This window comes from Falco biarmicus, chromosome 10, assembly GCF_023638135.1.
Source record: "Falco biarmicus isolate bFalBia1 chromosome 10, bFalBia1.pri, whole genome shotgun sequence".
Lineage (NCBI taxonomy): Eukaryota > Metazoa > Chordata > Aves > Falconiformes > Falconidae > Falco > Falco biarmicus.
Window position 1 is genome coordinate 16904746 of NC_079297.1, and position 27442 is coordinate 16932187.

The following is a 27442-nucleotide window of genomic DNA, read 5'->3' on the forward strand; positions in this document are numbered from 1 at the left end:
AAAGTCTGCCAAGCATTTCACACTGCAAGTCAGAAGAGTCCCTCCTGGTCCTAACAACCCAGCTTGCTCTAACATTCAAGTACAGTGTAAAGAGACACAGCAGAACCAAGAAAGCCTGCTAAACTGTACTCTGTAGCATCAGCCATAAGAATGTGGAGCTTACGCAACCCTTCTGTTTCACAAAGAGATAGATGAACCTAATAAAACTATGTATCAGTCTTCCTTGCTTCCTTTTCCTGAATTACACACACAAATAAATAAATAAAAAATAATTTTGCCTTTCAAATGTCTTTTGTAGCAATATCTCAAAACAGGGATAACTCATCAACTAAATCTTTTCAGTACACTATGGCAATTACTAATATACAAGCAGTAGCCCAGCTCTGTACATATTCCCCAAACAAAAAGTGCCCAATTTCCATGACGCCCGCAAATCTGCAGAATATGCAGGTTTCCATCCATCAAGTCTAGAAACAGTCAGTTCCCAAACGGTATGTGATTTCCACTTGCTCTCCATTCAGCAACTAAAGCCTGAGAAATCTCAGTCATATGGCATAAGCACACACCATCTCCAATAATCAGACTGGCTTGCAGTAACCAAATAGGTAACTACTTCTCTCATGGGCAAACTAACTCAGGCTAGAAACCACTGAAATCCATTCAGTGTTCAAGGGTACAGCAAACACACAGTGAAGAGGCAAGGCTCAAAGATTACTTTCTTGAGCGTTAAGAATTGAATCTGCAATGCTTTTAACAAATATACCCAGGAGTAATTAGCATCTAATTACTTCTCCCTTCAGCCTCCTGCAGTACAGTCACAGCCTTTTATTAGTACTGCAACTTAACATTGCAAGCTGTTCCTGAAGAGTACAAGGAAATACAGTACTTCACATGCCAAAGCAAAGATGTCCATACTATAGGTAAAAGCCTTTACAAATCTCTACCTTGTCTTCTCCCTTGTGAAGAATATGCATCATTCAGGGAGAGGAAGTGCACATTAAAACAAAACCACTGATACTATGGGAAATTCTGCAGAAATCATAGAAACATTTAGGTTGGAAAAGGCCCTTAAGATAGAGTCCAACCATAAACCTAATACTGCCAAGTCCACCACTAAACCATGTCCCTAAGCACACATAAATAAAACTCTCCTGTTTCATCAAAAAAGTGCTGCAGAGATTGGCCCACAGTTCCTAAAGGCAATGCACTCCACCAGCAGCTCCCTCAATATCCTCACCACTGAACACAATAATCAACAAAGTTGTATTATGCTGCCTTCATTACTCAGAAAAGCTATCAGCTGCATGCAAACTCAGAAAGTAACTTACATTAGATTATTTATACCCAGACTTCTTCCATAAATGAGCACCCACTCACGACTGGAAACCACGATCCTCATTCCAATCAGTATTGAATGCACAGTAAATATGCAGTGAAAGAAATAAAGCTTAAGGACTTTTTCTTTGCATAGCAGCACCACGGAACAGATACCACACAAGCCTACCAAGGAAGAGATTCAAACATCAGAATGAATTGGCTAAGCAGAACCCAGAGAAGCAGGAATATAAAAATTTAAAAAGTAGGAAACTCGTCAGACAGTCTGGGTCAAACAACCCTTTGAAGGACCTATGCAGATCAGTGGCTCAGTAGAAGGAGCTTTCCAGAAAAGGACAATGAAGACTGGACTGCAAATACAAAGGGCACTTCAGGTCAGCCTCTTAACACAAGGTTGTCTGTCAAAAGTGTTCTTTGAAAAGATTTCACTGTATGTCTGCAGACAAGAGAGGTGACAGATGTTAGATTTTACAATGGATGTGTTGCAGTGATCCAGTGATATATCTGATGAAATGACTGTTGAGAAGCTCTCAGGAAGAAGCACAGGCTGCAATTTTGCATAGTTGTGATTATCAGTTACTTACGGGCCTCTCACAGCACATTCTTCTCAACAACAGCACGTAAGCATTTTTACAGTTTTATACAGGCAGACAACAGAGAAGCTGAAATGCATCAAGGATGAATTCACTCCGCTTCTGCAGAGCGAGTTCCTTTGTACAAAACAGTGGTGCAGGGGTAGCTGCAAGGGAAGGAGAAATCAGCAGAGCCAGTAATAATACACTATTCAAGAGACTTCTGAGAAGCTGCAAGCTAAAACAACTGTAGTATTTTGAACAGAAATTCCCTATTCACAAACTCAGTCTTCTTTTCATTACAGATTGAAAACAAAGTGTGCTGCACACAGAATAAAAATGAGGAGGATGAAAGAACATTCCATGAAAAAGAAAAGCTGCCTGGCAGAATCCCCCAGTCAACAAGCAAATGGCTCGGTTTCTGAAACCTGTAGATGTGACAAAACATCCTAGTCAGCTCTTGGCAAGTCTCTAGATGGTGGTACCAACAGGGCTGATACCAGGTGGAGGTGATGCTGGCTGCTGGCACAGTGACTAGCTGGGCAAGCGTGCAGAGGAGAGAGCTCCTCCTTGGCCAGGCAGCACAGTGCCAGACAGCAGAGTCCAACCTGTGGGCTATGTACAGTTCTCTGCGTTGCTTCATATAACAAGCCGAGAGAAACATACTTCGCTAGAGAAACCAAAGAACCAGGCGGCCCCGATGCTCTCTCTCTAGGATCCTATGCTGCTCCAGAGGCCTCGGTCCAGGGCCGCGCTGCGGCTGCAGGGCGCCGAGCCTGTGACACCGGACCCTTGTCTTGCACGTCCCGACACAGCCGGGCAGGGGCCGCCCTTCGGCAAAGCCAGAAACCGAGAGCAACAGGCAAAAAGAGAAACCCACTTTTTTATTATGTGCAATCAGTCAGGCGAGCTGCAGGCAGCCGGCCTGCCACCGCCTCCCCAAGCCGGGGCCGAAGCTCATTTGAAGGCGCTCAACCGCTTTTTCCTGAGGACGCGCGGTCGCTGCGCGCCCCGGCCGCGGGCAACGGCGCCCCGCTCGGCCGCCCCAGCGCGGCCCCTCCGCGCCTCACGCCCAGCTGCCGGGGTGGGGTGGGCCCGGCGCCCACCGGGAGCCGCGTCACAGTGGGCACGGAGCGGGCCCGCCAGCCCCGCGGCAGGGAAACCCTAGGCCCAAGCCTCGCGGCGGGGCGGAGCCGCCGACGGGAAGGGTCCCGGCGGCCCGGGAAGGCGGCCCCGAGGGCCCGCGCCCCGCCGCCCCCCACCCCCGCGCCGCCCTGCGCTCACCCAGCCGCGCCGCGGCCGCTCCGCGCTCCGGCAGCTCCGGCTGCCCCGCCGAGGCGCTGCCCGCGACTGGCGCCGCCGGCTGTCACTCAGCCGCTCCGCCGCCGATTGGCCGCGACACGCGCGTCACGCGCCCACAGAGCGCTGCCATGGCGACCTCGGCCGGCCGGCCCCGCCCCCCGCCCCCGGCGCCACAGCCCGCGGCCGGGCTCCCCGCGGCAGCCTGTGAACGGCATTAACCGAGCGCCCCGCCAAGGCCGCCACGGGAGGGCTCACGCCAGCTCCCCGTGAAACGGCGCGCGCCTCCGGGGCCGGCTGTGGCCGCCCGGGGCCGGGCTTCCCCCACAGCTCTGCCCGCCACCGCGCACGGGACTGCGGGGGGCGGCACTGCGGGGGGCGGCGGCCAGGCCCGACGGCCTCTCCCGGAGCGCGGAGGCAGCCGCCGGCCCGCCCCGGAAGCACGTCCCCGGCGCGCCGGAAGGGGCGGGCCGCGAGTAACGGGGCAGCCGCGTGGGGCGGACGGAAGCGGCGGTCGCCGCGCGTAGCAGCTTCCGGTGGAGCGGGCGGAGCCTTGGGAGCGGGCAGCGGTGGTGGTGGTGGCGGCGGCGGGAGGGTTCGCGGACAGCTGCAACCATGGTGAGCCGGGCGGAGAGGCTGGGGCCCCGCGAGCCCTGCTGCGCCCCCGCGCCCGGTGTAACGGCGGTCTCTTGCAGACGGTGGGGAAGAGCAGCAAGATGCTGCAGCACATCGACTACCGCATGCGGTGCATCCTGCAGGACGGGCGCGTCTTCATCGGCACCTTCAAGGCCTTCGATAAGCACATGAACCTCATCCTCTGCGACTGTGACGAGTTCCGCAAGATCAAGTGAGCGGCGCGGCCCGGCGGCGGCGGGAGGGCCCGGGGTCGCCGCCCGCTTGGAGCGGAGCCGGTGCAGCGGCCGCCGGGCCCTGCGGGGGTGGCCGCGGCCTCAGCCTCGGCTGTCGCGTCGCGTCCCCGGGCTGCCGGGGTTCCCGGGCGCTTTGTTTCAGTTCCTCCCAGGAACCGGCCCGTACCTGTAGGTGATGCATGCCACCGTAGTCTCTCTGTAACATTTAAGCACCGGGGGGCGGGGAAGAATCCTGGAGCTAATACACATCTTGTGTTCAGGCTTCTCTTTGTGCTCAGTTTGAGGCATATAAAAGCGTGGCGTTCACAGTAGGTTCTCTTCTCCGCTGCAAATTCAAACAGCAGCATTGATGCCCCCCACCTCCCTCCTCTCTCTTGCAATGTTTTTTTTTTTTTCTCTTCTCACTAGACCTAAAAATTCAAAACAGCCAGAGCGGGAAGAGAAACGAGTCCTTGGTCTAGTGTTGCTGCGAGGAGAAAACCTGGTGTCCATGACAGTTGAAGGACCACCCCCAAAGGATGTAAGGAGAATGAGTGCAGAACTAAGGAGAAAGGGAAGGGGCATCTGCTAAATTTGTTTCCTTGCAGAAGACTGTTACCGCAGCATTGTGCTAGACTTCTAGATGCTGTTGTGGCTAGGCCATCAAATGTCATTGCAGGAAGTCCCAATCCCTTTGTGGGTTTGGACATTAATTGGACAAAGGAGGGCTGTGGGCATCCCTAGGATCTGAGGACTTCTGTTGTGATAAATGTTTCTTTCGGGGGGGTGTCTGTTTTCAGACTGGAATTGCCCGGGTACCTCTCGCTGGAGCTGCTGGAGGACCTGGAGTTGGAAGAGCAGCGGGGAGGGGAGTACCAGCTGGTGCACCCATGCCACAGGCTCCAGCAGGATTAGCTGGCCCTGTCAGAGGAGTGGGAGGACCATCCCAACAGGTGAGATGCTGTGACCCATTAAAAAAAGGAAGACTTCTCTGATACGTTCTGAGGTGGCTTTTAATTCTTGGTACCAATGCAATGCAAGAAGTTGGTGGAGTGGAAGAACTGTAATCTTAGTTTCTGTTACCAGGGAGCTTGAGCCTTGCAAGGCTTTTTTGGTACTAGATCTCCCTAGGAACTCTCGTCATATAGGATGAAAGAAGATGCTTCAAAAGTGCAGCTCCTTGTACAGACTTTAGTGGTATCCACTGAATTATTACAGGCTTGTAGCATTATTTAATTCATTTAGAGGAGACTGGCATAATCTTGTGAAGGGATAACAAATATTTTTTTAGTTTATTAACATAAAGCAGGTGTTGTGCTGTTACTCTGTGAACTGTTTACGTTGTTTACAGGTGATGACACCTCAAGGTCGTGGAACAGTTGCAGCTGCTGCTGCAGCAGCTACTGCTAGCATAGCAGGAGCTCCAACGCAGTACACACCAGGGCGTGGGGGTCCTCCCCCACCCATGAGCAGAGGAGCACCTCCTCCAGGTAAGAATCCCTCTATAGAGTGGGGCAGCAAGGAGCTTGTGTTATGTGGCAGAATTGGTGATGAAGAGGTATTTACCCCAGTCTGATGAAGATCTGGTATTGTGGAGGATTACTCAAATACCCAACTTGTACCTTGACTATATTCAGCTGGATTTATATGTTTGTTCTTTCTCTGGCTGAAGGAATGATGGGACCTCCTCCAGGCATGAGACCGCCTATGGGCCCACCAATGGGAATGCCCCCAGGCCGAGGTGCTCCTATGGGAATGCCCCCACCAGGCATGAGACCACCACCCCCAGGAATGAGAGGTAAGCAGAGCTTACCTTAAATACCTAGAAGCTCTTAAGAAGCCATAACATACATAAAATGTTTGCAGGGTGATGTATTTCAATGCCCCCATAGCTATGCTACTTGTCAGTAAATGCCTTGGGGTCATAAGGCCACTTTCAGCATGGGGAAAACGTCTTTCTGGTCTAATGTTGCTTCTTCTCTCCTTTATTCCCAGGACCCCCTCCACCTGGCATGCGTCCCCCAAGGCCATGATACTCTATGATGTACCTTTGAACTGTGAGAAAACTGATTAAGGGAATATACCGAGCAGTACCATCTGTCAGAACTTTGCTATGTATATTTTATATTTACTGCTAGTGAAGTTTGTCCTTTTTAATAAAGTTGGAAAACCTAGTACTTTGAGTCACTGTTGTACTGGTCTACTTGAGGAGTGCAGTTGTTCCTGTTCGCTACTGCACTTTGGTCACCCCAGAAGAGCAGCTTTGAAGCAAAAAGCTCAATTTGTATTGACAGCTCAGAAGGTAACAGTTGGTCTAGGCCACCTGGTCTGTATTGGTGTGTCTTCCTTATAGGAATTAAAGTTTATCAATGAAATTTAGTAAGGCTGATGAAAAAATTTGTTGGAAGGTAAAGAATTTTCAAGGAAGAGAGTTTTAACATTTCAGTGAAATTAAGTGTGGGTTACTGATCCAAACTATTCCTGCTTTGTTCACAGTGGAACAAGTACTATGGTGCCTGTACTAGGAATAGGGATCGCTGATGCTCTGCATAAAGCTGCTGCTTATTAGCCTGCAGTAAACCTGCTTCATCTTTAGATGTGGGGATTGCGTCTAGTAAAAAAAAAAAAACGGTTTGCTCATCCTAGCTTATCACTAATTACACACGATAATGTAAAGCAGCAGGTCATCTTCCCTTCTTGCTTTCTATTCAAGTTAGGAAGAATGTTGTCTGTCCCCCCCTAGCCCCTTTGGAGATAATCCTTTCTTCAGCTGGTTTTGATTCCTGTGACCTCTGAAGCCACCTTTGTAACAGATACACTGAAAGCCTTTCGGAACAGGCTCTCAACCACAGACATCCTTCTCAGCCATTACTAATTAATCAAGATCACATTAAGTATATGGACATAGCAATAAGCATTATCCAGTTTTTGCCCTAAAGACAACTTGACTTACATGAACTAAAAGTCTGATAGAAAGATGTAATGTATCCCAGCTCTCAGTTGCTCTAGTTATCCTATAAAACAGAAAACATTTTTTTTTTCCTAAAAAGAAGCAATACTTTATTGTATGGGCTGCTGAAGATGTTTTACATAGGGTCTTCAACCAGATATTAATCCAGAACCTGAAGAAAAACTTAGATTTTACTGAAGTCCCCTTGCAGTACAGAGAAATCCAGGCCCTGGAGGCAGTGTGTCTAAAATTACCCATTCGGTAGTTGCCAGCAGTTCTTACTTTCTCTTGTACCTAAAAGAGAGGATACTTGAAATGACATTTCATCAGCCCAGCTCTCAATAGCAGATGAGAAACAGCACAAGCGTTTTCTAGGCAATGCTCTCCCACGTAGAAGCCTAGGAATGTGCTATTTATTAAAGGCAGTATCCTTGACTGCCCCCAGCATCAGACCTGCAGTAGAACAGTAAGCTACTACAGAACCAACAAACCTTTCAGCAAGGGCCTTTAAACAATCACAAGAAGAGGAAAGCAAAAGCAGGAAGAAAAACATCTTGAATAAGGAAGTAAAGGGAGCTATACCTGGACTTGGATTTGAAGTTTCCTCGTTTTCTATGCTGGGCCTGTCCCAAGCGTTTTCGATCTTCAAATGATGGGCTTTTAAAGAGAAAGGGTGGCAGAGAGGGAGGTAGGTAAGACAAAAAACACTGAAGTATGTCAACAGCACAATAGCGCAGGTACTTCTTGCAAGAATCCCTTCTCTGCTCTGCCCACCTTCTCCCCCAGTATCAGTCAAAGTATTCCTGAGAAAGGGATGCAAGAAAAGTCCCACCTGCTAAAGTGTGGACTAATGTACTACTAAGACATTACCCAGCACGGTACTGCTTCAGAGCCTTCCTGCTTGTGTTGGTAAGCTCTTCGTCAAACACAGACACTTTTTTCTTCCGCTTGGGGCCTAACACAGAGACAATAGTCAGAACATTGGCTGTAAAGAGAAGGCCACAGCATCATGTTTACTAGAGCCCAGTAGCCTTGACCACAACAATTAGCCTAACCATCAGGAAAAGCAATGACTCCTTTCCACAAACATGCACCCTGACTGCACCAGTGGCTATTCCTTCAAAGATCAGTGCTTCCTCCCTCTGTAAGAATTAGCTCAGTTTACCTATTTGTAATGAAGTAAGTGACATAAGGCAAGTCAGCTATAAAACAAAAGTCTCCACCTGCTGATACTGCTGCTGGTTCCTCTTCTGGCAAGACTCTGGCTCGCTTTGCTCGACGATTCCTTTTTGCCAGCCGTTCAGCATACATTTGAGATTTCAAGATTTCAAACTGTGACCTCTCCTCTGGCTGAAAGGTGTTAAAATGGAAGTTTTCAGTGATGTGAGGTTTTGCTAAGGGAAAACTAGGATAGTCCACCCAGGGTCCCACTTGTCCGTAAGCATACTCACTGTCATTTGGCCTTTTTTCTGACTATCCTGCATGAATTTCTTCCTTTTCTTTTTTCCTCGTAATGCTAGGTCAAACTCCTGCAGGGCTTTAGCCACTGGAGAGGTAAGGAAAAACAAAAAGAACCTTTTAAAGCAAAGAGCAAAGTGCAGTTGCCGCTATGGAATTTAGCGTGGCAGCAGCATCATGACTTACATTTCTCTTTCTTCCTTTCCTCACGGGTCTGGAACCAGCTTCGCTCCAGGCTCTCACCCGCAGTCTCTTGTTTTCCTGCCTCCAGCTGCTTCTTTGCCCTATTGATCTGACATAATTCAAGCAAGAATTGAGCTCATGTTGGCTAAAAGATCTCTCTCTCTTCCCTTTCTAAAACAGGCAGGTTAAGTATGTTAGGGTAATCTCCTTATGCACTGTAGATCCTAAAAAACTGAGGTTAAAAAAAAGTTCCTAAAAAAACCTGCTTACCTGGGCCTCGGACTGCTGCATCTCACGTTCCTCACGCTCCAAGCACAGAACTGCATACACATCTTTCTCTAGATTCTCAATCTTCTCTCGAAATTTTAGTATGACATCTGAAAACAATACAGTGTGAACATCAGAAGCAGCTCAGGTATAAGGCCACCTTGGTTTTCAGCACCTCTTTTAGTGTTCCTCTGCACCATGACATTCCCTGCATACTGCTCTCGTGCTTTTTGCCTCACTGAAGTGCGTACCTTGGGGGAGAATTCTGGCTTTCACTGCGGTTTTGGCAGTCTTCACAATATCCTTCAGCATCTTGCGCTCTTCCTCACCCACAAGTGAAACTGAACGACCAGCCCTGCCTGCTCTTGCTGTCCGGCCCACTCGATGAACATAGTGTTTGATGGTATTGGGCATGGTAAAATTGATTACCTGTAACAGAAAGTGTGTTAGCAGGGCAACAAAATTAAAGTATGAATTAAGAAGCTCAGCACTGCAAATACTCACTGTTTTAACACCTTCAATATCCAGTCCACGTGCAGCCACATCTGTAGCTACCAGAATATCAATCTGCTCATCCTTAAAGCGCCTGAGCAGAGACAGCAAATACATTAGCAATGAGTACACTTCTGCCCTAAAACTTCCAGCTCCTAACTGCTTTTTTGCCTACGATTGCCAATTAAACCTGCTAATACCTGAGTGCTTCCAGCCGCTGTGCCTGAGAGAGGTTCCCATGAAGCTCCCCAACTCGTAGACCCATCAATCCAAGTAGGATGTGCATACGGTGAGCTTGCTTCTTGGTCTGGGTGAAAAGCATCACATGATCTGGGAAGGTTCGGGTCAGTAGAGCTGAAAGAAAGTCCTCTCAGGAGCCTGCCTCATAGTCACCTACCAATTCCAGTTTTTCTTTGCTCATCGCTAACCTGACACAATTGCCTCACGGTCCCCCTCTCGGTTGGGTCTGATTCGGATAAATTCCTGCCGCAGGAAAGGAGCAACATCTGTGTTGCTGTTCACAAAAATTCGGACGGGATTTTTCAGGGAAACAGAAGCCAAATCTTTCACCTACCAAAACAGGTTAAGAAAAAACAAGTCCACATAATCTCTGGTAAAAGGAGACAAAAACTTCTATTCAGCTTTCTGCCCCAATATGCTTCTCAGCAGCCTGTCTTACCTCCTCTGTCATTGTGGCAGAGAAAAGCATTGTCTGACGGTGGCTGGAGCACAACCGGATTATTTCCTTCATCTGTTCCTCAAAGTATTCATCCAGCATCCTACACAGGAGAAATACAGTAAGGTAAGGCAGCTTCATCTGGTTTTAGCTAAGAAGCATTACTTAAGGCAGGGCAACAAAGGATTGCCCTATAGCCTGGGAAAAGGAAAGCAGAAAACTTCCACCTCATTTTTCACTGCTGTCCTGCTTAGCCTACCTGTCTGCTTCATCCAAAATCAGCACCTCAACACTGCTCAGGTGGAAAGAAGGGCAGTTGTGGAGATGATCAATCAGTCGCCCAGGAGTGGCAATGAGAATGTCTGGTCCAGACCGCAGAGCTGCTTCCTGAGTCTTCACATCCAGGCCACCTGAAAGAGAGTGAATATGGACTGCTGACTCCCTGAGCAGGCTGCAGCAGACTACACAGATGCAGACTGTCTGAGGAACAGGAAACAACTCAGATTAATACATTCACAATTAGAAGTGACCTCTTTTCTTTCTCAGAAACAAACAAAAAATACAGCCCAGTCTTGGAAAGTGAGATTTTAACCCACAGCACACCTAGAAGGCTGCAATAACCGTGCAGCCTCCAGTTACAGAATTCCCTGTTCTTTGTAGCAGTTTACAGTGAGCTGTACAGTTCACAAGAGCAACTTAATACTCACCTACAGCAAGGCAAGTTGTGACACTGCTGAACTGTGCTAGCTGTTTTGTCACAGAGTGGACCTGAATACCCAGTTCTCGTGTTGGAACTAGAACCAATACCCGTGTTATTGGAGCCTGACGAGGTTTGTAAATCAGTCGCTCGAGGACAGGCAAGATGAAGGCAGCTGTTTTACCTAAAGAAGAAAATGAAGAACTATCAATTACTGTGAATAGCTAATCTTCCATGTTTCCTGTGCCCTGCTCAAACCCCTACCTGTTCCAGTGGCAGCACAGGCACAAATATCCTTTCCCAGAAGACCCACTGGGATACAAGCCTTCTGAATTGGGGTTGGTTGCTTGAAGCCAAGAGCTGTGATTGCCTACAAAGGAGATAAGCAATTAAACTCTGTCTCTGATATGGCCAGATATGGAGTCCTGTGTCCAGCGCCAGACCCATCAGCGCAAGAGAGACATGGACATACTGGAGAGAGCCCAGCAAAGGGCCACAAAGTTTGCCGAGGGGCTGCAGCACCTCACATGTGGGGAAAGGCTGACAGAGCTGGGACTGTTCAGCCGGGAGAAGAGAAGGCTCGGGGCGAACTTGTCAATGTCTATAAATTCCTGAAGGAAGGGTGAAAAGAGGAGGGAGCCAGGCTTTTTCCCAGCGGTGCCCAGTGACGGGACCAGAGGCAATGGGCACAAACTGTAACACAGGAGGTTGGTTCCCTCTGAACATCCGGAAACACTTTTTCACTGTGCGGGTGACCGGGCGCTGGCACAGGTTGCCCAGAGCGGTTGCGGAGCCGCCACCCTTGGAGATACTCAAAAGCTGTCTGGACACGGTTCTGGGCAACCAGCTCTAGGTGGCCCTGCTTGAGCAGGGAGTCAGACAAGATGCCCTCCAGAGCTCCCTTCCCACCTCGGCCATTACAAGACTCTGTGACAAGTCATACTCAAGATAGTGCTGACACATTGCAAATCAAAGAATGGTTTCCATTATTTGGGAATAACAGCTGCTAAAGGACTATCACACTAGCTTGCACATAATTTTCTTTTCAGAGAGGCTGCGAAGAGAAGAGGAACTTGACAGTTCTGATTAGTGGAGCGGAGGCTGTACAACACTCTTCAGAGTAATGTACGTAATAACTAAACTAGTTAAATACCTTTAGCAAAGGTCGTGAAAGATTCATGTCCTGAAACAACAAGTTATCATCATATTGAGAGGCATCTTCAAAAAAGCTCTTTGCTTCCTAGAAACAGCAACAACAAAAGTGGATCAACACAGGCAGCAGCACAACATGTTATTAAAGGGCTCTGGGTTTGTTTTGAGCTACAGTTTGTTAACCAAAGTCAAATTCCTCCAGAAGAAATGCTGGAGATTGATCTAGTGTCGTTCTGCCCAACACTAACCATTTCTCCCTTTTTAGATCTCTTCCGTTCCTTCACTTTGACTGTATCTGCAGGGAAAGTGAAACGTGACAAGAATTAACAAGCACAGCTAAACACAACAAGACATAGTGCCTGCCTTCATCTCATACTTTTTGCCCTGAATGAGCTAGTGAGGGAGAAGCCTTAGAAACAAGTACAGGCATGCAGTGGTGTAAAATACCAAGCAAATATCCTTCCTCAGGGATGAGTTCAGTTAAAGGACAGTGGCTACCATTCAAAATAAGCTTGACTGAAATCAGAAGGAATGTCACAGAAGGAAGATGAAAAATAAGAGGTTCACGCCCACTCCCAGCAAGGCTTCACTACAGACTTTTCTCCAGTGAGTCCACAGTCTGACAGATTCTTGCTCCCAAGCACCTCTCTGCCCCGCTAATACCTGCTTTTGTGAAGATAGTTTCATCGTCCAATGAATACTGAGACTCAGTATCTTCTTTATCCCTACTGAAATCCCCACACTCCTTTTTGATTTGATTATCTTCAGTATCCATGTCTTCATCTCTCACTTGTTCTTGTGTAGCTTCTCTTTCCTAGAAAAACATTTTACAAACAGCTTACAAATGAAAGCACAAAAAAGAAACTTCAATCCTTTGTGAACTTTTCTTTGTTGTTGTTACTATGAGCTCATTCAGAGATCCATGGTTTTGCATAACCTTAAGTATTAACAGTTCTGCATTTTCATCCTTTCAGCCAGGTGCGAGGTGTGGTGGGACCCAGCAGAGGTGACTGGCGCACAGCGGCTCCAGGTGCGGCACCTGAGCCTCTGCAGGGACAGCAGGGGATGACCAAGTCCTCACCAGTTTTTCCAGTAACGAGGGAGAAAGACCCTGACCTGCAACTTCCTCCGCTGTCTCACTTTTTCAATCTTCTCATCCAGTGTCGTAGCCGCTCTCTAGGCAGATGACAGAAGAGGAGCTGTAAGGCCCGCCCGGGAGTACGGGGGCCGCACCGCCCGGTCCTCCCAGGCCTCACCTTGCCGCGGAGCTGGCGCAGCGCGGCCGCCCAGGCGCCTTCCCCGCCGGCCTCCGCCTCGCCGAAGACAAAGGTAGCGCTGAAGTCGCCGCTCGTGGGGCCCCGCCGCCTGGGCCCCGCCGCCCGGCGCAGCTCCTGCAACAACAGCAATGAGCAACGGCGGCGGGACGGCCGGCCCCGGCCCAACGCAACCCGGCCGGCCCCAGCCGCGGCCCCGGCCCAACGCGACCCGGCCCCGGCCCAACGCGACCCGGCCCCGGCCCCGGCCCAACGCGACCCGGCCCCGGCCCAACGCGACCCGGCCCCGGCCCCGGCCCCGGCCCAACGCGACCCGGCCCGGCCCCGGCCCAACGCGTCCCGGGCCCGGCCCCGGCCCAACGCGACCCGGCCCGGCCCCGGCCCGGCCCCTCCACGACCCATGCAGCAGACCCTGCCCAGCCCACCTCCTCATCCTCAGAGTCTCCGGACTCGGGCTCCTCGGGCCCCACGTCCCCGTCCGCGATGGTGCCCACCAGCCCCAGTGCCTGCAGCATGGCCGCTCACCCAGCGCCACGCGCAGCCGCGGGACCGGCCCAGCCCGCGCTGTGGGTGGGGCGGCGGCTGCTCCGCCCCGCGCGGAAAGGAAACCGAAAGCGGCGGCGTGGGGCGGCTCCTCCTGCGGGCGGTGGGGGTACTGGTGGGGCTACCGGTGGGACGGGACGGACTCTCCATCGGGACGCTGCCTGCCGGTGACGAGCGAGCCGGGAGAGAGCGAGGGGCGCCGCTGCCCGGTGGGGCTGGGGCAGGGCGAGGAGCGCCGGCGGGGTACCGGGGCCGGCGGGGTACCGGGGCCGGCGGGGTACCGGGGCCGGCGGAGGGCAGGGGTCGCTGTCACTCGTTGGGGCCAGGGGAGAGCGGGGGGCGCCGCCGCCCGGCAGGGAGGGCGGGTGCAGCCGGGGGAGGGCTGGCGGGGCGGGCCTTGCGGGGAACTGGAAAGTGAAACCGGGCGGGGCGGGGCCCGGGCGCGGCAGGAACGGAACGGCCGGGGCCGAGTCCGTGCCTGGGGCCGGCGGTGGGGCCGGCGGCCCGCCGAGGAGTCACGGGAGCAAGCGATGGAGGGCGCCGGGCAGGAGCCGTGGCCCCGGCAGCCCCGAGCCAGAGGCAGAGGTGAGGGACCCGTGGTGCGTGCAGGGCACAAGGGCTGGGGGCTGAGGTTGGGACTGGGGCTGGTGCGGAGGAAACCCACTCCCTCCCTGCCTGCATATGGTGAAATTCTCTCTCAAAACTAAATTCCAGCGTTTCCGTATTCGCCCCTGGAGGCTGGATGGGGCTGGGGGGGATGATGCCCTGGCAGCAAGCTCTGTGGTGTTTCTGCTAGTGTTCAGTGCTTCCCTAAGCATTCTGTTGAGAGCACGACAACGGCACTCTGCTCTGTGCTCCCTGCTACTCCGAGAGGCTGGACTCTGTCCAGGATGTCCGTGTTTCAGCTGTGTTGCACACAGTCACAGTCAGCTGCTGCTGCCTGCGTCATTCTTTCGATGACTGCTAACTTCTAAGGAAATCCTGTCCTGTGCAGGAAACTTCATCTTTGGTCTTTCTTAGTTCTGCCTTAAGTTCTGTGGAAAAGGGCTTCAATTTTTGGCATCTTCATGGCTTAACAGCTGAAGCGAACTCTAGGCACGGCACTATTTTTAGCAGTTAGAAACAATGCTACAAAGGAAACACCAACTGAAAGTCTGTGTACAAATATAATGGCAGTTTACTAATTTGATGCCAAATGTCCAAAATATGCTGCCTATCAGGCCAAAATGATCATGTATTTGTGTTGGGAGGCAGGTTAATGTGATTGACTTATTATTGAGTGTCTTTTTTTTTTTTTTCCCCTCCTTAAGGCCGTGCAGATCATTGGGATACTGGCTTTATACGAAGAGGCAGCAACAGAACAAATAATGTGTCGGGCCAGGCAGCTCAGTTAGGGGAAAGCCCCCAAGCCAGTAATTATACTCTTCTACCTGGGCAAAGAGAGGAGAGATTTGGTAACTGGATTTGGAGGGTTCCTCAGTCAAGCAATAGACCAAGACACCAAGGTGGACAGGCCAACAGTGGAGCCACAGGACACTGGAATGAACAGGAGTATAAGGGAAGAAGAATGAGGAATCAAGGTGGACAAGTACACGAGAGGGCCAGAGGACCCTGGAATGAGCAAGAAAATGAGGGTAGAGGAAAGAGGTATCCAGGTGGACAAACGCATGAAAGGGCCAGAGGACCCTGGAATGAGCAAGAAAATGAAGGTAGGGGAAGGGGGTATCAAGGTGGACAAATGCATGAGAGGGCCAGGGGACCCTGGAATGAGCAAGAAAATGAAGGTAGGGGAAGGAGGTATCAAGGTGGACAAATGCATGAGAGGGCCAGGGGACCCTGGAATGAGCAAGAAAATGAAGGTAGGGGAAGGAGGTATCAAGGTGGACAAGCCCAGGAAGGAGCTGCAGGGCTGAGGAATGGGCAAGAAAATGAAGGTAGGGGAAGGAGGATGCAACTGTGGGAGAATCCTCATTTCTACCAGAACCCTACACCAGGCGGTGCCCAACTCGGTGAGCAGCCTCAACAAGTCAAAAGGATTGGCTATAAATTCCTAGAAAATCTCCTCCAGAAAGACCCTTCAGAAGTTGTCATCACACTTGCTTCCAGTTCGGGTTTGAAAGAACTTCTTTCCCAAACTGCTATGAAACCCGATTTCCTTCAGCTTGTTTGCCAGGTGCTTCGAAAAGCATGCAGTTCCCGAATGGATAGACAAAGTGTCCAACAGCTTCTTGGAGCAGTGAAGGAGTCCAACTTTCTCAAGATCTGTCTGCCACAGTATGTGTCTGACATGATAACAGAAGCAGTCCCTGCTGTACGCCATCAGTACCCTGTGCATATTAGCAACATAATTTCGCTTCTTCAGGACCTGATCAGTATTTTCCCAGCCAGCTCTGTGCAGAAAATTTCCATTCTCTTGACAGTCTTGCCAGCATCCATAAATGCCCTGAGGGCTTCTGGTGTGGACATCACAGAAGAAACAGAGAAGAATCTAAATAAAGTCCAGATGCTCGTGCAGCATTTGCAGGAGAAGAGACGTGAAGGCACACTGAGGGCTGATAACTGTACCCTTATGCAGCCCCACACTGATGGTCAAGAGGAAACCTATCGTACAATGACCATTTTTCCAACATATAATGAGGTACACCATGATGAGAAACCGTTTCTACGTCCCAATATTGTTTCTGGAAGATATGAGAGCACCAGCATTTATCTTGACACCCATTTCCGGCTTTTGAGAGAAGACTTTGTGAGGCCTTTAAGGGAAGGTATCCTGGAGCTTTTGCAGAGCTTTGAGGACAAAGGTTTGAGAAAGAAAAAATTTGATGATATCAGGATCTACTTTGACACACGGATTATTACCCCTCTCTGTTCCCCAACTGGTATTGTTTACAAGGTCCAGTTTGACATAAAACCACTGAAGTTTGTACGATGGCAGAATTCCAAACGGTTGCTATATGGATCCCTGATCTGCATGTCCAAAGATCACTTTGAAACATGCCTCTTTGCCACTGTTTCTAATCGTAATACTGCAGATCTTGCCCACGGGATTGTGCAGCTATGTTTTAATGCACAGAGTCAGGCACTACTGGCAGAGGTTCAGCCCTCAGACTCCTTCCTCATGGTAGAGACAACTGCCTACTTTGAGGCCTATCGGCATGTGTTAGAGGGGTTACAGGAAATCCAGGAAGAAGATATCCCATTCCAGAAATACATCGTGGAGTGTGATGCACAGGTGAAGCCACCAGCATACCTGACAAAGGATACTGCCTACAACTTTGCACCCTTGGTGGAAGATCCCCCGTCAGATGAGGAGACGCACCCTGATGGTTTGAGAATGCAAAGTGTCCCTGTTCTAGATCCCAAGCAGTGGCTTTCAATGGAAACCTTGAGATTAGACGAGTCTCAGATGAAGGCATTGAATCTTGCACTCACCAAGGAGCTGGCTATTATCCAAGGACCTCCTGGGACTGGTGAGAAATATTTGCTTTAAGTCTCTGTCATTTAAGTTCTCCTTGATTGCCCCATTAAGGGAGATTAACTTCAGAGAAAGCCAGATATACTGTCTCCAGAGCTTTAGTCCCATGCCTAATTGATGCTTGAGTAGCCCAGCTAGGTGAGCTGTGGAGAAGGTTGAAGTAGCCTCAAATATCTGTATCTGATCTTATGCATTGCCAACCTAGTTGCAGGTAGACACGAACTGCAAAGTTGGCTCTGCTCGTGTATTGGTGTGAAAAAATTTTCAACCATCTTTGATAACATGCTTGCTGTGCAGCAGTCCTATTTGTCTTCACAGCATGTTAGAACATGGGGAGTATTCAGCCATGATCCTCTGTGTGAATAAAGCATTACAAGGTTAACTGTGATTTTTTTTAAATGGTACCTGAACTTAACAAGCACCATTGCTTGTATTCCACTAGTATGTGGATGTTCCATGTGCGGCCAAATGTCATGTATGAAGCCAATATCAGAGTGGGCTGAGAGACACAGTGGCAGAGGAAACTCTGGCTCCGGGTCAGAGGTATTAACCAAAAGATAACAATCTTGCAGAGCATGGCCTTGTTCAGCTACAGGACAGGAAGATGCTGTCTTGCTACTCCATTTCCATTTTGCAAACTAGTTACCTCTGGGCTCAACTTCTTTTGGCACAGACCAGATTTGCAGGCTAGAAGGAAGTCTTGTATCTGTTTGTGATAATTCCTGTGTTTTCCAGCACTCTGTAGAGGGCGGATTACCCTTTTCTGATTCTGAGCTTGTTTTGCAGGGAAGACTTACGTGGGTTTGAAGATTGTTCAGGTTCTCTTGACTAATAAGCATGTGTGGCAAAGCACTGTTCAGAAGTCTCCCATCCTTATAGTTTGCTACACTAACCATGCACTGGATCAGTTCTTAGAAGGTAAGAGTACCTGTACAAGTATATGAAGGGTTGGGTAGAAATTATAGTGTAACTCTTACTCTACCCTTTTTCTGTCATGATGACCTGCCCTTTTGCCTTTTTCTAGTGACTCTAGCCCCATTGATACATAGTAAGAAAACTTTATTCAGACCAATCCATTGTAGCATTTACAAAGGGTGTTCTCCCTATTCCTTGTCCTACTGCAGAAAAAAGAGCTTACCTCTTCAGTACTAATATTTCTTTAATTCCCAGGAATATACACGTTCCAAAAACATGGGATAGTGCGTGTTGGGGGCAGAAGCAGCAGTGAGATCCTGAAGCAATTCACCTTGAGGGAGCTGAGGAAGAAGTGTGAATTCCGATACAACTTGCCAATGCATCTCCGCAGAGCCTATGTGAATGTACGTGCAGACTTCAGTGGAGGTGATGGGAATGGGTTGCCTGTGCATTGGAGGAACTAACTAAACTGCCTCCACATTTGTTGTTTTACCTTGTCTTACACTGAAGTTAGCCTCCTAATTCTTCTGTCCATGTTCACTTTATCAGATTCTGCTGTTTCTGAACTTTGTTTCTCTGAGTATGATGATGCCTTCCTTCTCTTTGTTATGGGCAGATAACAAGTGAGATGAAACAGGCTGAGCAGGAGCTCCATGAAGGAGCAAAACACTTAGAGTGCACAACATACGGAGTTCTGCATGAGCGCCACTTGGAAGCATGCATTGCGCCCCACCACTGGAAGAGTCTGATGAATGGTTTGGTAAGAGAGGTCCCTTTCATCTGAGTCAAGCAGTCCCAGTGTATGCTTACTACCCTTTCTGCCGATTAGTCTGAGGCTCCCCAAGCATGCTTCTTTTTAGCACCATTTGGCTACTAGGAAAGTGAGGGAGTAAATAGCAAGCTGTGCCAAGTAACAGTTATCTAGACCTGGTGGGACAGGCAGGGGCTTTAAATTTTGCTTTAAACTGCAGAGATTAAAAGTGATCTTTATCAGCATAAAAATACAAGTGCCCAAATTAAAGCTTCTTAAACTGAAGAGGAGGAGAGATGTTCTTTATGAAGATCTGAGGCTGCTCAAACTTTCTAGCTCTGGAGGCCTTTTAGGGGACTTGCCTTCTGCTGCAAGGTGCTGCTTTGGTGTCATCTGAAGACTCAAGTGCAATAGGCCTGGCTGATTTGACTTTCCTTGTATTAGGATGATGAGGAATTTTACTACAGTGCTTCACAACACTCAATGATTCTGGAGTGGCTGGGCCTTGGTCTAACTGTCTTCACCCAGAATGCTGCAGAGAATATAGGGGCTGAGAATCCAGGTAAAAAACATAAACCAAACAGACACCCACCCCCCACCCTCTACAGATGTGTTTTCCTAAGCAGTGCAAATGTGCCAGAAAAGAAGGACTGCTACTTAATAGATGCTGGAAGATGAACCTTGATTTCCACTGCAGCAGTGATCTGACTGCTGCACTGTGATTCTGCTAGAGTGGCTGTGGCTTACTGCATGTGACTCTCACAGGTGGTCAGCAGGAGAGAGGGGAGGAGCGGGAAGGTGAAGCAGAAGAGGAGCTTTTAGAGATTCCAGAGGAGGCTGACCTGATTCAAGCTGACAGAGTGATTGAGGATGAAGAGGCAGCAAAGCCTCAGGGAAGGAAGGAGGAAGAGCACAGAGCTGTTCATGAACTAGCCAGTGTGCTGTTGGCTATGAAGCTGGAGGAGCAGGAAGAAGGAACAGCCCAACCGCAACAGCAGACTGTGCAGTGGGAGGTAATTGCATTCACTAGCATGCTCTGGCTCTGCTTGACTGTGTAAAGAATAACATAGGGATGCTAATACAGAAGAGTCTTTGTGCTGTAACTGCTTATTGAGGAGCTTTTTTTCTGCAGATAACTGCTGCCCAGAGGAAGAAAATGAAACAGAAGATGAAGGTTGAGCTCCGTAAACTGAGTGCAATGACAGAGTCAGAGGCCAAGGCTGTTCAGGATGTGTGGCAACTTGACCTGAGCTCCCGCTGGAGGCTTTACAGGTGACGAAGCTATTTTGCAGAGTCTGTCAGGCAAATGTTTCTTAGGGCTGTTCCAGTTTGCAAAGCTGTCAAGTCACAGTGTTTCTGTCCATATCTGTTCAGCTCCCTATTTGAACATGCTTGTTCTTACTTTCCTTGTATTGCACGGGCAGTGCTGTTATCTCCACTGCGTGTGTTTGGGACTAAGTACAGATGCTAATAATCTCTTGCCCAAAAGACAAAGAGGAGGTTTTGAACTGAATTCACTCAAAACTTCTGGATCACTATCCTGTTCCCCTTGCTGTGTGTGATAATGGCACTTTCTTCTCAGGCTTTGGCTGCAGACCTATCAGGGATTTATTCGACGGAGGATTCTGCAGCATGAACAGCAGTACCAAGCAGCAGCAGAAAGGCTGGCCGAACTGAGGCTGCAGGAAGATCTCTGCATTCTCAAGGAGGCCCAAGTTGTGGGGATGACAACTACAGGTGCACAGCAGTTGGGAAGCAAACCAGTATTGCACTGCATGCAGTAATAGTTAAATGACCTTGTTGCCAAAAGATTAGTATCATGTGGTCCTTGACAGCCTGGGTCAGATTCTGCATTAATCTGCAGCCTTCTTAATCTCCGATTCACTTTGCAAATGTGGCTGTTGTGTGAGTTGTCAGTTAACCACATGAGCAGTTTCCTTGTGCTCTTGCACTCCTTCCATCTTGAGTAGCATACTTCGAATAGAAATGCTCCACTTCTTGTGCCTAAGTGAAGCACAGCTAATATCTGCACTGCTATCCCCACATTGCCTTCTGGTGATGATAGTGTAAAGGTCATTGTAACGTGACCCTTTGAGAGACAGTTTTAAGTTTGTGTGTTGATGAATGCATTGGGTGGGTATCTTATGTCTGAAGAGAGAATCTGGAAAGGGCCAAGGCTAATTAGTAGGACTAATCTCCACCTGTCTTCCCTAATAACTCTTCATGTAGAAGCCACCCTTGGTATTGGTGCTGTTTTAAAGTTCAAAAAGCTGAGTCTTGAAATAGGGAATGTTGGGAAGAAACCCAGTCTGTCTGGGGACACAGCCTACTCCCCTCCCTGAAAACTCTTGTCATACTGCCTGCACGTAATTATATTCTGCTAAGGTTTATTTTCTCTCCTTATTCAGGTGCTGCCAAATACCGTCAGATCCTGCAAAAAGTAGAGCCGCGAATTGTCATTGTAGAAGAGGCAGCAGAGGTGCTTGAGGCTCACACCATTACTACTCTGACTAAAGCTTGCCAGCACCTCATCCTCATTGGAGATCACCAGCAGGTAACATCCATGACTAATGCCTCTAAGTGTTGTTCAAATGAACTAGAACCTTTCAACTAAATGCCATATGTGAAAGGTTTACTGGTCCCCAGCTTCCACAGATACCACAGGTCCCGTTGCCTGTAATTTTACAGTAGAGCTCCTGTGGGACTTGTCTTTTAGTTTAATGGATACATGTGCTTACATCCATTTCAGTTGTGACTGTATCAAACTTAGATATTTAGCACTTCTTTAAGAATCCAGTCTTTGGTTTTTCTAGGGGGGACCAGTGACAGAAAGAGAGATGTGTGAAAAGTCTTACTAATACATAGGAAAAGTACTAAAACATGGACCTCCTATCCCTTCTCTTTCAGCTGCGGCCTAGTGCAAATGTGTATGACCTGGCCAAGAACTTCAATCTGGAAGTCTCTCTCTTTGAACGGCTGGTGAAAGTTGATTTCCCCTTTGTCCGTCTGAAATACCAAGTGAGGAAGAGCTCTAAAAAAACCTCCATTGTATTTGCATTTAGGTTGTGTTGTTTGTAGTACACTTAAGTTTGTATTTCTACTCTGAGAAGCCTAAAAGAAAATAATCCACTACTTAACTCCTGAGAAGAATGGTAAGAGCTGTCAAACTGCCACAAACAGTGTTCCAGTGCATTTTTCAGTTATTCAGTGATGTCTGCAGCACTGTGGTTCCCACATGTTTTAGTGCAATGAACCTGGCTTATTGTGGCATCTGAAACTTCCAGCACTCTGGAGACTGACAGCACAAGTAGCCTCAGGCTGCTTCCCACTAAACTGCTATAATCATCTATCCTGGTGCCTGGAGAAGTTAATACAGGACTGCTGGAGGTAGAAATAAAACTACCTAGAAGAGCTCATGTAGTGTTTAGGGTGAGGTGCTGGCTTTTGTTATCTAAACCACTGTTCTTAGATTTGCACTGAAATGAGCATTCTTATTACCACAATTTTGCCAAATTATTTTCTTGATGATACTCCGCTACTACTACTCCTGTAGTTGCTGGGGGTGGCAGTGATGGGGAGGGTGGGGATCAGGAGGTGCTCCCTTCTTGACTCGTACTGGAAAGTCATCCTTGTATTCAGCGGTGGTCTGTTCAGTGGAACAACAGAATATTGACAGGGAAATATGGTGCTCCTTCCTTAAGACTGATAAAGCTGCTTTGTGTTTCAGCACCGCATGCGTCCTGAAATAGCCCAACTTCTCAGCCTTCATATATACCAGGAGCTGGAGAACCATCCCTCTGTCCTGAAGCATGAGAACATAAAAGTGAGTTTTCAGCCATCCAAGCAATTGCTTTTGTCCCCTGTTACTGGCTAAAATGAGTTTATGTAAAATACAGTGTTCAAAGATTTTGAATTCTTAGATCAAGTTCAGTTATTGAAACTTATACCTGAATCAAGAAAATGTGTGATATAGAATTAGGCGAGTAATCTGTAGTTCTTCTGGCATTAGTGATGGTGGACACTGGAAATGCAACCAATACCGATGACTTTAAGACAGTGAAAAATGGAAGAAGGACCAAAAGAACTGTAGGAGATTGAAAGCTAGGAAGAAATCTTAAATGAGAGACTTAAAGCATAATATGTGAAACTCCAGTGTAAAAGATAGGTGACTTGACTACTGGAACTCTCCTCTGGGTTCATTTTTACTAATACACAACATCTGTAGACAAGATCTATTCAGCTTAAAAGTATAAGGCAATCATGTATTGGCTAGCATGCACAATAAGCAGCTGGAATTTAATGTTATAAGCACATTATATATATATGCTTGCTACACCATAAGACACTTGAAGAGTCTTTGCTGTAGTCAGGCAGGTATTAGTCAGAAGCAGCATCAGCCTTTGTTTCTTCCTTAATGTTACTATGTTTCCATCTTAACACTCGCTCTCCATTTTCTGACTTTTATTTCCCCACCCTAAATAGGATTTTGTATCTCTCCATATTGGTGCTTTTCTTGCATCTTTGAACTATACTAGCAAATCATGTCTCTGTAAGTTTACCTTTTGTTATCTTGCATAGCCCTGTTCTGCAGACTTGCTCACAGCTCTCTCACAACTTAACTATTGCCCCAGAAGTCTAAGTGAAGGTTACACTGCTATGCAGTATCAGAGCTACACTTTGGATCTCTGAAACAAGTGACTGAATACCCTGGGAGAAAGAATTGGAAGTAGTTACAGAAAGGGGATTGCAGTAGCTTAGCTACTTTCTTCGTGAAAAGACAGTACTAATTAGTTAAAAGCTCTTTAACTGGATGAGGAAAGCATGCTGAAAACTATACCAGAATGCTGAAGCCAGACGAGAAAATTAATACGGAAGATGATTTAATTATTAGAATAAGTTATCTGGGAAAGTGGCAGGTCCTCTTTTGGTATCTTGAAATCTAGATCAAGTATTTTTGTAGAAGATGCTTTAGTTTAAAAAAAAACCAAACAAAAAAACAACCAAAAAAACCCAACAAAAACCAAACAAAAAACCCCAACAAAACCCAACCAAATAAAACAAAAAAAACCAACCCCAAACTCCACCAGCCAGCAACAAAAACCCTGCCCAAAATACACAACAACTTAGGAGACCACAAAATTTTACTACATTTCTCCTGTGAGAAGCTATTCTGGAGAATCTGATGGCTCCATCTGGCCTTAAACTAAACTTGATACCATAAGACATCAAAATTCAATCTTCCCATCTAGTACAATAACCAGCATAGGTGGTCACTGAATTAAATTGTACAGCAGTTGCCGCTATGCCACTATGGACACCTGGTTTTTCCTCATAAAAACAATCTCTGGGTTTTGGCACACAGTCAAAGAATTTCTTATGGGTAGAAGAATTCCAGTTAATAAGCAAAAAATAAAGGTCCTCACCAACTCAAAGCAAATGGAATTTTTGAACAGGTGAGCAGACAACTCTATGCCCCTGAAGCTCGTAAGTGACTGCTGGAGTCCCTGGTGTTCCTAGTTTTCCTGGTGGAAAACCAATCCTCCTTCCTTCTTTATATTTTTACTGCAGTCACAGAGAAGGCATGATTTTTGCTAGGCAGTGTTAGGCAAGTGCTAAGCCCTGCGCATTGGTAACTTACTTTTTCCCACACTATCAAAACAAGACATTGTTCACACCACAAATGCGAAATGGAACTACGATCTTTTGGGAGATGTTACTAGCACTTGATCTTCTCTTTTCTATATTTGAAAAGGTTCAGTAAAAACTCTGAAAAGGTAGGAAGTAAAATAATCCACAGGAACTGATTTCATATTAGGATACTGAAATGTTACTAATAAGCTGAAATGTGATTAATAACCTTAAATTCCTATCTGATGAATATCCTATGGAAATCTAAGGAGAAAATGCCTAAGTATGGCATACTGTAGTCCTCGGGAGTCTTCCTGTCAGTGAATAATTGGGCACATGGAAACAGGCTGCAGTGACAGCAGCTGGAATTCTGTTTCTGACATCGCTTTCTCTTGTTTCAGGGCATCATATCTAATCTCTTCTTTGTGGAACATGACTTTCCTGAGCAAGAGATTCAGGAGGGGAAAAGCCACCAGAACCTACATGAAGCCCAGTTTGTAGTGGAACTGTGCAAATACTTGTTGTTTCAAGATTATCTGCCTTCTCAGATCACCATTCTCACTACTTATACTGGACAACTTTTCTGTCTGCGTAAGCTCATGCCAGCCAAGACATTTGCTGGCGTGAAGGTTCACGTAGTAGATAAGTACCAGGGAGAGGAGAATGATATTATTCTGTTGTCACTTGTGCGGAGCAACAAAGAGGAGAGAACTGGGTTCTTACAGATCCCTAATCGGATATGCGTAGCATTATCCAGAGCTAAGAAAGGGCTGTATTGTATTGGAAATATGAGAATGCTTGGCAAGGTTCCTCTCTGGAGCAAGATCATTCACACCCTTCGGGAGAAAGGTCACATTGGCCGCTCACTGGTGCTTTGCTGTCAAAACCACCCTGAAACCAAGACACTGGTATCTACAGCAGCAGACTTCAGCAAAGTCCCAGAAGGAGGCTGCAGTCGTCCTTGTGAATTTAGGTTGAGTTGCGGACATGTTTGCACAAGAGCATGCCACCCATATGACATAGAGCACAAAGAGTATCAGTGCCTGAAGCCTTGTCAAAAGGTACTTTGTGCAGACGGGCACCGCTGTCCACGGTCATGTTATGAGCCCTGTGGACCATGCATGGTGATAGTAGAGAAAACTATTTCTAAGTGTGGCCACCTGCAGATGGTGCCATGCTCTGTTCCAGACAGTGAGTTTCTTTGCCAAGAACCTTGCCAGAGAATGTTGAACTGTGGGCACATGTGCAACAAATTCTGTGGGCAGGAATGCACTAAGCGGTGTCCTGAACTGGTTACAGTCATGCTGAAATGTGGCCACAACCAGCAAGTGAAATGCTGGATCACTGAGGAGATGAAACATGATCAGCTTGTGGAGTGTAAGACTAAGTGTTCTGTCACACTGGCCTGTGGTCATGTATGCTCAGGTTCCTGTCATACGTGCTTTGAAGGAAGATTCCATAAGCCTTGTAGCAGCCCGTGCAAGCGCTTCTTGGTCTGCTCCCACAAGTGTCAGCAGCCTTGTACTACAGAATGCCCTCCCTGTCAGCTGGAATGTCAGAACCATTGCATCCACAGTAGGTGTAAAAAGAAATGTGGAGAGAGCTGTTTTCCTTGTGCTGAGCCATGTGAGTGGTGGTGCCAGCACTACCAGTGTACCAATCTTTGCTCTGAACCATGCAATAGGCCTCGCTGCAATGTACCATGTCCTAAGATACTGTGCTGTGGTCATCCTTGTATTGGATTTTGTGGAGAGCCCTGCCCAAATAAGTGCCTTGTTTGTGACCGTGAGGAACTCACCCAGATCTTTTTTGGCTTTGAGGAGGATCCAGATGCTCGATTTGTACAGCTTGAAGACTGTGGCCATGTCTTTGAGTCCCAAGGCCTTGACCATTATATGGATGAAGATGATGATTATGTCATCAAGTTGAAGGTATGCCCTATCTGTCAGACGCCTATCAGAAAGAATTTGAGATATGGCACCATTGTGAATAGGCGGCTAGATGAGATAGAAAAGGTGAAAGAGAAAATCCAAGGCCCAGCACAGGAAATTGAGTCTAGCAGACAAAGACTGCAGGCTGCACTGGCAGGGAATGCTGTTCTGCGGAGGAATCTACCCCTTAAGTACCTTGTGCTAGAAGATAAACTAAAAGCTTCTGATCTCTCCACAAAGAGTATTGGGCTAATTGAGAACCAACTGAACTTCTACGAACGTGTAGCCGAACTAACCAATTCTATGAGCAAAATTGATGCGAGTGAGAGGAAGGGGGTGAGAAAGCGGCTGGATGAAGTCCAGGAGTGGCTGGATAAGCCGCGCCTCAGTTTTACAGGCCAGGAACTGTCTGACCTGCAGTCTGAGATCCAGAGACTGACCCATTTGCTGAAACTCTTAGCCATCTGCAAAGGTGCCAGCAGGATGATCACCCCAGTGCTTGCAGCAGTGATTGCCAGGGTACGCAAGATACTGGAAGGGACAAGGAAATTCACAGAGGAAGATGAGGCTGTAGTGAAGGCTGAGCTGGAGAGGCTTGGCGCTGCCCTGCCTGTGTCGGGGCTGGGGATCTCTGAAGCCGAGCGGGTGCAGGTTGTCAGTGCTATTGGTTGTCCCCGTGGCCACTGGTTCAAGTGTAGAAACGGGCATATCTACGTGATTGGGGACTGCGGGGGAGCGATGGAGAGAAGTAAGTGCCCCGAATGCCATGCCGTCATTGGGGGCACGAACCACACTCTGGACAGCAGCAACAGCCTCGCCTCCGAGATGGACGGTGCGACCCACCCGGCCTGGTCCGAGGCGGCTAACAACCTGCTCAACTTCGAGGAGCTCCGCCGGGTGCTGTAGTGCGGACCTGCCCCCTTGCTTACCCTCTGCCCCGCGTATGCCGCGCCGGCCGCCGCCGCTGTGGCCAATAAACGTGTATCGCTGAGCCTC

General features: G+C 48.2%; 4 protein-coding genes across 13 annotated transcripts in view; 2 read left to right on the forward strand and 2 right to left on the reverse strand.

The window, feature by feature from the left end:
• Window positions 1-3526, reverse strand: part of ELMO2 (engulfment and cell motility 2) — a 30654-nt gene extending 27128 nt beyond the window's left edge. For all 10 annotated transcript variants that reach the window (XM_056355121.1, XM_056355120.1, XM_056355118.1 and 7 more), the window contains exon 1: window positions 3192-3526. The gene's annotated coding sequence lies outside the window, so the exon portion shown is untranslated. The remainder of the gene's footprint in view (window positions 1-3191) is intronic.
• Window positions 3527-3676: 150 nt separating this feature from the next.
• SNRPB (small nuclear ribonucleoprotein polypeptides B and B1) lies at window positions 3677-6235 on the forward strand. Its single transcript, XM_056355133.1, has 7 exons — window positions 3677-3824; window positions 3902-4053; window positions 4484-4595; window positions 4855-5007; window positions 5406-5544; window positions 5727-5852; window positions 6050-6235. The coding sequence occupies exons 1-7, from the start codon at window positions 3822-3824 to the stop codon at window positions 6085-6087; spliced, it is 723 nt and encodes a 240-aa protein (XP_056211108.1). The 5' UTR covers window positions 3677-3821; the 3' UTR covers window positions 6088-6235.
• Window positions 6236-7085: 850 nt separating this feature from the next.
• On the reverse strand, window positions 7086-13770 carry DDX27 (DEAD-box helicase 27). The gene is made up of 21 exons (XM_056355108.1): window positions 13629-13770; window positions 13186-13320; window positions 13046-13105; window positions 12593-12743; window positions 12178-12224; window positions 11931-12017; window positions 11042-11147; window positions 10788-10961; window positions 10340-10490; window positions 10084-10183; window positions 9833-9974; window positions 9605-9758; window positions 9417-9498; window positions 9164-9341; window positions 8916-9022; window positions 8649-8754; window positions 8456-8550; window positions 8228-8354; window positions 7875-7959; window positions 7587-7661; window positions 7086-7298 (listed from the first exon to the last, which is right to left on the reverse strand). The coding sequence occupies exons 1-21, from the start codon at window positions 13716-13718 to the stop codon at window positions 7283-7285; spliced, it is 2268 nt and encodes a 755-aa protein (XP_056211083.1). The 5' UTR covers window positions 13719-13770; the 3' UTR covers window positions 7086-7282.
• A 369-nt stretch (window positions 13771-14139) lies between these two features.
• Window positions 14140-27437, forward strand: ZNFX1 (zinc finger NFX1-type containing 1). The gene is made up of 13 exons (XM_056355107.1): window positions 14140-14331; window positions 15057-17216; window positions 18008-18139; window positions 18392-18540; window positions 18753-18896; window positions 19332-19449; window positions 19653-19900; window positions 20020-20159; window positions 20470-20624; window positions 21296-21441; window positions 21795-21905; window positions 22615-22710; window positions 24917-27437. The coding sequence occupies exons 1-13, from the start codon at window positions 14277-14279 to the stop codon at window positions 27350-27352; spliced, it is 6090 nt and encodes a 2029-aa protein (XP_056211082.1). The 5' UTR covers window positions 14140-14276; the 3' UTR covers window positions 27353-27437.
• The last annotated feature ends 5 nt before the right edge of the window (window positions 27438-27442 follow it).